We start from the raw sequence: 8,403 nt of genomic DNA on the forward strand, positions 1-8,403 counted from the left end.
CTTCATCCTTCACCTGCTCCCTGCTGGCAAACCCGGTATTTGGGGGTGGGGAAAGAAAATCAAACAGCAACATTCAAGACCCAAAAGGAGAGATTTATTGAAGCCAGAGAGAGGCAGTAGCTTCACTTGGCCAGCGCTGGGCAGCGACAGAAGCCAAAGCTAAGGCGCTCCAGCCCCAACACAAATTGGTGATACTGATCAAACATATATCTATATCTATATCTCCCAGCAGCAAATGAGAAGAGTGAGAAGCTCTTCCTCTTCCTCCTCCTCCTCCTCTGTTGCCTTCCAGTCAGCAGCAGAGGTTCAAGGCTCTGTCTCTGGCTTGCCGGCGTGGTACTCGGGCGGGGTGTATTTCCCCTCCTTCATCAACTTCTTCTTCTGGGCTGTGATGGTCATCAGTCGCCTAATCTGCCAGAGGAAGAGGACCAGGAGAGAGCAGTGAGGGCTCCCGTTAGTCCCAGCCTGTCCCGTTGGCCAAGCATCGGAGCATCTCTGCAGAGGTTCTGTGTGCTCCTCCTGTCCCCAAAGGGCTCAAAGCAACTTCTACTCCAGAGTCTGGGTCACCTGCTATAACCCAGGGGTTCCCAAGTGCTGTTGGACTACAATTCCCATGAGCGTCTCCAGCCTCAGGCCACTGCAGCTGGGGATGAGGGAAGCTGCAGTCCAAGGACATCTGGGATCCAAGCTCAGGAGCTCTCGCTCACTGGTCTGCAACTGGCTAGCACAGAAGGTCATGCTGGCAGTTCCACCATTCCCTGCTTGGGTTTCCTTTGAAGGGGAGAAGAAAGAAATGGGCGGGGTGTGTGGCCTTGATCAGAGGCCAAGGAAGATGGAGCTGCTTTTCTACCCCACCCCCCACCCCCGGAATGAGAAGCTGCACCTGTCAAGATTCTCTCTTCTAGAAGGCAACTAAAAGGGACCAGCAACCTGTAGACCCCTTTTGCATCCAGAGAAAGACAAACACAAGAAAAAGTTATGGCTGGCTGAGAGAATGCTTTTCCCTGCAAGATCCCCACCGCTCACTACGATCATCAACGGAGGTCCATCTCTGGGTGCTGCCAGTTCATCTGGTGGCCACCTGGGACTGGGACTGGGCCTTCTCAGCTGTCGCCCCTGGGTTGTGGGATGTGCTCCCCATGAGTAAAAGAGGCTTATCTGTGGAAGCTTTTAAGAGAGCAGTAAAGACCCACTTCTTCAGCCTGGCTTTTAATAATATTTAATTGGTTTTAAACATGAGTTTTATGTCAATATTTTAACTGCTTTTATTTTTTATTTTTTACATTATATAAAAAATTCAAAGCCTTTAACATTTAAAGCACCCTGAGCCAATCTGGGATGGGCAGTATATAAATGAAATAAAAATAAAATTATTGAGTCAATCTTTGTGTTTGAGTGTCCTGTGATTTTCTTATGTTGCTTTAACTATCTACTTTTTTATTCAAATATTTTTGTTATGGCTATGGCTAAACAAATAAACTGACTGACTGATAGACACACACTCCATTTTTGCCCAGGGAAAGAGTAGCGATGCTTCTGCTGTTAGCGACTCCCTGCTGAGCAAAGAAGCCCCTTTTAAAGTGGCGGCCCTTCTGTTTAGCGGGGGAGAGCAACTGGCCCTCTCCACCCCCAGCACAGCATCCCTCCAGTGGCTGCTGCTGGTATCTGCCTTTTGTTTCTTTTTAGATTGTGAGCCCTTCGGGGACAGGCACCTCTCTTCTCTTTTTCTTCTTTAATGCCACCTGCTTTGAGAACTGCTGAAAAGCAGAATACAAATACCCACAGTAGTACACAGTGCTTGCTAACCCTTGCAAGCACCTCACAGAAGACTCCTGCAGGTTCTCCCAGGGCCCTCTTCACCACCTTCCCGGCCCCTGACCAAATGCAAACAGCCAGCAACTGATCCAAGCCACCAGTGGCGAGAGGCCATTTCAGACACACATCACACACTGCAGGCCAGAAGCCACAGGGTTTCGCGGCCAGCCCCTCAGGCCCCCCATCCTCCTCTCCTTCGGCTTCCCTCTCACCATTTTGTGCCTGTTGATGCACTCGAAGAGGTCGTCCATCTCTATCTTGCACTCCTTCATGGCCCGCATCTGCCCAAGGCCATGGGCACACTCCAGCCACTCCTTCTCAAAGGCGTGGCACGTGGAGGCCCGCTTGTAGGGCTGCGTGGTGCTCTGGATGAGGAACCACTTGTCCAGGTCAATGCCCAGGTATTCCTGGAGATCAAACAACGGCATGGCTGCAGGGCAAGAGGAGGAGGAGGAGGAGGAGGAGGGCGTTAGGGGGGAAAGACGCAGCTTACACAGACCAGTGAGTCCTGGCCAAGAGTGCAAGAAAGCTTCCTTCTCAGAACCCAAAGGGCGAGAGGAGAGGACCCATAAGGTTACCTTTCCTGATTTATGCTGCTCTGTGACCGTAATAAAGGTTGATTGATACCTTTCCTCTTAGGGTGAGGAAGAAAAGATGCCCTCTCCTGCCAGTTCTCTCCCTGGCTTAAAACAAACCAACAAAAAGCTATGGCCCAACCTCTAGCTCTCTCTCCTAGGACAGAGTATCAACCTAGATACTCTCACACACCAGCTGAGGTCAGGTCAGCTGGCATTGTTCACTGTCCTGCCCTTGCAGTAAGTGATGGCCGCAGAGGCCAAGACAGGAGTGGGGTTGTTGTGGCAACAACTCACAAGCTTCAGAATCTTCTGTCTGAGGAAGTCTGAAAATCCACCTCGGGGTTGCCACCACAGAGGCTGCAAAACCTCTTGCTTCCCAGCAGGCATCAAGGTCATCTGGCAAGTTCTGGAGAGTGTGGTTCTTTGCTCTTTTTTTATGATTTGTTTACTGGTTAACCACTTTGAACTTCTGGAAGAGAGTACTCTTATGTTTAAAACAAATCAAGAACTCTAATCCAATCAAATCCCTGAATACCCACTCAAGGGTGACAAAATCAGAATGGCACCACAACTGCTCAACCCCAGAGCAGAGAGCAACTCCCTGATTCTCCAATACCAGGGAAGGGGAGAAGCGGAAGAGAGAAGAGGGTCAAAAGCCTCCATGGTCCAAGCTCAGCCAGAACCACAACTCTCCACATTTTGCTTTCCCTGGGAAGGGGGAATAAAGAGAAGCGAACACAGTGAGGAAAGGGCTGACGCTCAGTGGAAGAGCATCTGCTTGGCATGCAGAAGATCCCAGGTTCAATCCCTGGCAGCAACTCCAGGCAAGGCTGGGAAATATCCATCTGAAACCCTGAAGACAAAGGCTATGCATAGAACCTGTGACCCAAGACACCTGCCCTGCTGGATCAGGCCACGCAAGGTGCAGCAGCTCCTGCTTCCAACAGCAGCCACCAAGAGGTCTCTGGAAAGCACACAAGCAGGGGGCATCGAGTGGACAGCCTCCTACGATGTCTGTTTCCAGTCCTTGTTTTCAGAAGTTAGATAGACCACCTCTGTACAGGGAGGCTTCCTTTAGCTGCGACATCTTATAGCCATCACTATTAACAGCTTTCTTTCCCATTCATTCACCTCAGTCAATTCCCGAGGCTGCTTAAGCTGGTGTCCAGCAACACAATCCCATCCTGTTTCCTTGGGGGTCCTTTCTTCTTCTTCACCATAGGCACCTCTGCCTATTCTCATCAATTCCTCTGGGAAGAGGAAGAAGGGGAGGATCATCATCAATGCTGAGCGATGGCTCAGCATAGATGATGATCCTCCCCCTTCTTCCGTTTCACCTTGAATGTGGGCATGTATAAACACAGCTTAAGTGTGTGTGTGGTGGAGATGGGGTCACCCCCCACCACCACCACCACATAAGAACAGCCCTGCTGGATCAGGGCCAAGGCCTCTCTAGTCCAGCATCCTGTTTCCCATGGTAGCCCACCAGATGTCTCTAAGAAGCCCACAGGCAAGAGGTGAAGGCATGCCCTTTCTCCTGCTGTTGCTCCCCTGCAACTGGTATTTGGAGGCATCTTGCCTCTGAGGCTGGAGGTGGTCTATAGCCACTAGACTAGTAACCACTGATAGACCCGCCCTCCGTGAATTTGTCAAAGACCCTTTTAAAGCCATCCAAGCTAGTGGCCGTCACCACATCCCCTAGCAGACAATTCCATCGATTAATTATGCGTTATGTGAAAAAGTCCATTCTTGTTTTGATCCTAAATTTCCTGGCCATCAGTTTCATGGGATGACACCCTGGTTCTAGTGTTGTGAGAGAGGGAGGAAAATGTCTCCTTATCCACTTTCTCCATATCATGCATGATTATAGACTATCTCCATATCATGCATGATTATAGCCCCTGGTGGCACAGTGGTAAAACTGCTGCCCTGTAACCAGAAGGTTACAAGTTCGATCCTGACCAGGGGCTCAAGGTTGACTCAGCCTTCCATCCTTCCGAGGTCGGTAAAATGAGTACCCAGAATGTTGGGGGGCAATATGCTAAATCATTGTAAACCGCTTAGAGAGCTCCGGCTATAGAGCGGTATATAAATGTAAGTTCTATTGCTATTGCTATCATGTCTCCCTGTAGTCACCTCTTTTCCAAACCAAGATGCCCCACATCAGACTGTCTACAACTATTTCTCAAGACCTGTGCAGAAGATAACCCAGCAAACACTCTTAAAATATTTATTAAAACCTTTGTGAGCTGGAAAATAGCCATCTGAAACCTAAATGGGACTCAAGGCAGTTATCAAAGTCAATAAGACAAGATTAAAAACGATTACAAAGTAAACATCAAACAGCAGGTGAGGTGGGGGGATCATGCGAGCAGTGAGCTGTGGATGAAACAAGTTCCTGCAAATTAGATTTGTTTCAGCAGGATGTCTGCAAACCAAAACAAGTCTGTGCAGAACAATTGGCTTCAATTCCACAACAAGAGCCCAGGCTAAGAAGAACTGCCTTTGCCTGGTGCTGGAAGGCCAGTAATTAAGACACCCTATACCAGGCATCCCTTGGGAAACTTCTACATTGGGGCAACCACAGAAAAGGCCTTCTCTCTGGTTACACGTGCCAAACCTCTGCTGAGGGGGTATCTAGAGAAAGGCCCGCAGTCCCTGTTTCCCAGCAGATTTGGAGAGAGTAAGAAGTCTTTCAGGTACCTGGTCCCAGCATACAGAAGGCCACAGGAAGAGTCCAACTGGGCCAGACCCATTTATTCAGGCCCCTGCTCCTCCCAGTGGACAACCAGATGCCTCTGGGAAGCCCGCAAGCAGCTGCCCTCCCTTGCCCCGGCACCCGATGTTCAGAGATAGACTTCTTTTGAACACATTAAATGTTCCATTGAATGTAGGAGATTAGCACAAAATATTCACAGTAGTGGCTGGCTGCCAGCGGCATATTCTAACAGGTCGAAGTTTACTGATCATTCTGGAGACACACACACACACACACACACCCCTGACAAAGCAGGGGAACCCCCCCCCCTTTCGAGGTCAGTGAGCTACTCATGAGTAAACCTACCATTATACCTTTATCCCAGATTTGATGGCTCTTTCACCATCTTTCTCCCAAGAATCTTTGCTGCACAAGCTAGACAGAACCAGCCGCCGCCACCACCACTTTAATCCTCCCCAAATATAGCAAAGCTTCTCAGCCTATTGGATCTGAACAAAGACCTAAAATGAAAGTAAGGAGTCTCCATTTAGTTGCCAGGATGAGCCGATCAATGTATGTTTCTCTATTGCTCTCCGATTGGAACCCTTCCCTTGCTAGGTACTCTGCACTGCAACAGTTAAGATATGACACAGGTTGTCTGTCAACGAATTCCAAGTTGAGTGCTGACAGGTAGTATGTTATTTAAGGGGTTAGTGTTATTCATTGCCATATTTTATGCCATTTAGTATTTTCAATATTTTAATATTCTAATGTCTCAGTGTTTAACTTCTTAATCTACTTCTTAATTTGCTGTTGAATGTTAATACATTTAAACTGTGTGAATATTTAAATATGTTGTATTGTACTTTATGATGGTCAAAGACTAGAATAAACTTAATTTATTCAGGTAAGTAGTATTCTTTCGAATGGGTTCTGTTGAGGACTCCCAATCCATCATCTTTGAGGAAGGCACATCAAGGGAATTCCTGTGCACATCTATGGGTAACTTCATACCAAGCTGTACTCTGCAGATCTGGTGCCCCTCAGAAGCAAAACATAATAAATATGGGTATATGGAGTTCTTAATGTAAGCCAAGGAAGGCTTTTTAAATTGCAGATGACTCCGTACTCAGTGAGCTGCTTGTCTTCATGCAGGGTGTATCAGTGTACAGCCTCACAGCTCATGCCTTTGGGTTATCACACCGTGTCAAGCTTGTTCATGGCTGGGTCCAAGGAAAGCTTAGATTTAGAGACACCAACCTCAAAGCAGCTCTATTGGAAGAAGACTCTGCATTCAACCCAGCCTTTGTGAACATGGAGTTGGCTGGGAGAAAAAGCGCTGTACTTGAAGGCCGCGGTCCTTCTAATTTTTTTCATCTTTGTGCAGAATGAGTTTTGTTCTGGGTGGCAGTATCAAGGCAGTGTGTGCTCACATGTGCATTCAGAGTGGGGCCTTCCTAAACCAACCTGAGCGGGATCTAAAATTAATTGAGCGATCATTCAAAAACTTGTGAGCACAAACACCTGCACACGCCTTAAAGGGAACAGTGCTTGACAGCGAAGTCCACAAGAGACCCGGGAAAAGAAAGCCATCGGCCATGCAGCCTGCTTAGCCTGCCCGGCAAGAACCATTTGGGAAGAGACAAGCGGGGGGCACGTGCCACTGGAACACTGCAATCTGGCAAGGTTACTCATGAGCAGCCCCACTGAATCCAGTAGGACAGGGGTTCTCAAACTTGGGCCCCCAGATGTGGTGGTTGGACTACAACTCCCACCTGCCCCTGCTGCACTGGCCAGAGGAGCTGTAGTCCAACCGTATCTTGTGGAGGGGGGGGGCAAGTGTGAACATTCCCACCGTCCGTGGGACTTGCCTGCCCCATCTGGGCCACTGGGCAAAGGGGGCCACCAGCAAGCTCCCACCCTGCAGGCAGCTTCCCCTTTGCAAGGCGCAGCTGGAGCAAGAGGAGCTGAATAACTTGCGCACCCGCCCCGCAAGGATCTGGCCACCAACCTGGCAGCCAGCCAGCCAGCCAGGGCCTGAGGATTCACTCTCATGGCTAGTTGCGTCTGGCGTTGGCCACCCCCGAGAGAGCCGCCCCTCCCCCAATCTTCCCTTCGCCCCGCCCCTTTATTGGAGGCGCGACCCGGTTCATGAAGAATGGGGGGGGGTCCTTCTGCCTGCCCCCTCCTCACCCACCTCCTCTCTCGCTCCACGGTTCTCCTCCTCTTCCTCGCTTGCCCTTCCAGAAGAACCTTTACGACAACGCCGTCGCGCGCGCCGCCCGCTTTCACGACATTTGGTGACAGCAGCAGCCGCCGCTCCTCCTCCAGATAGCGACGGCTACCACCGGCTTCTTATAGAGACCACAGAGAACACCATCCTAGAGAGGTGGAAAAGGCCGCTGCAGGGCTGCTCGCCTCCTAGCGGACAGGCGGTGGAAGCTGCGCCACCCGAACCTCCTCCTCGCTCCTTCTCTTCCTTCCCCGCTCGGCGCCCTCTGCTGGCCAGAAGCGGGAACAGGAGGCGGCTCCTTGTCCTTTTCCAGGGCTTTGCCCCTCGATGGGCAGCTGCCACGCTCACACGTTCACGCCGGTGGCAGCTTTTCTTGTTCTCTTGGCCGAGCGTCTTTCAACCCGCAGGGCCTCAGGCTCAGCAGTTTTATTAAGCAGTGGAAAGCTGTCACTTTTAGGCATTTATTTATTTTTGACCTAGCTAGCTAGCTAGCTAGCTAGCCTTAAGGATCTATCTATCTATCTATCTATCTACACAAACCACCTTGGGAACTTTTGTTAAAAATAAGCATATAAATATTTGTCACCGTAGTTTCTGGACCAAAATGGGGGAAGGGTATAACAACATTGCAATACGTAAATTGAACTTATTAATTAACTTATATTAAAGTTCCATGGAATGTGATGGATGGAAAAATACGAGACTGTGCGGTCTCTTTCCAGGCATTCCTTGGAGATTGTTTAGGTGAGGAGGGGGCAATTTACAACCCCCTCCCCCCGCCACCGAAACAGGTGGGAAAGGACCAAGTATTACTTGGGGCTGGGGTCTTAGCTCGGAGGGACATCACCGGCTTTGTATGCAGAAGGTCCCAAGTTTAATCCCTGGCAGCGCCTCCAGGTAGGACTGGGAGAGACTCCTGCCTGAAGCCCTGGAGAAATTCAGTCTGCCAGGCCGTGTGGACCAAATGGCCCTGGAATGCACCGGATTTCTAAATGACCAACTGCCATTTGGAAATTCCATGCATTCCCGTGACCACTGGGGAGGATCCCGTGCATTTCCGTGGGCATTCCCTGTCATTC

General features: G+C 49.8%; 1 protein-coding gene across 3 annotated transcripts; it reads right to left on the bottom strand.

The window, feature by feature from the left end:
• Positions 1-72: 72 nt before the first annotated feature.
• Positions 73-7,447, bottom strand: NDUFS5 (NADH:ubiquinone oxidoreductase subunit S5). Of its 3 annotated transcripts, none has more exons than XM_053268859.1 (3): positions 7,289-7,447; positions 2,028-2,245; positions 73-406 (listed from the first exon to the last, which is right to left on the bottom strand). In XM_053268859.1, the coding sequence occupies exons 2-3, from the start codon at positions 2,241-2,243 to the stop codon at positions 293-295; spliced, it is 330 nt and encodes a 109-aa protein (XP_053124834.1). In that variant the 5' UTR covers positions 2,244-2,245; positions 7,289-7,447; the 3' UTR covers positions 73-292. The 3 variants fall into 3 exon arrangements, with proteins under 3 accessions (XP_053124834.1, XP_053124837.1, XP_053124836.1); XM_053268862.1 differs by having other exon boundaries at positions 73-411; XM_053268861.1 differs by lacking the exon at positions 7,289-7,447 and adding an exon at positions 5,458-5,603.
• Positions 7,448-8,403: the final 956 nt, after the last annotated feature.

This window comes from Hemicordylus capensis, chromosome 7 (assembly GCF_027244095.1).
Source record: "Hemicordylus capensis ecotype Gifberg chromosome 7, rHemCap1.1.pri, whole genome shotgun sequence".
NCBI lineage: Eukaryota > Metazoa > Chordata > Lepidosauria > Squamata > Cordylidae > Hemicordylus > Hemicordylus capensis.

Coding starts and splice junctions, on each gene's coding strand:
- NDUFS5 (XM_053268859.1), bottom strand. CDS start 2,243: ATGCCGTTGTTTGATCTCCAGGAATACCTGGGCATTGACCTGGACAAG. Junction 407..2,027: donor GCATCAACAGGCACAAAATG/GTGAGAGGGAAG, acceptor CTGGCAGATTAG/GCGACTGATGACCATCACAG.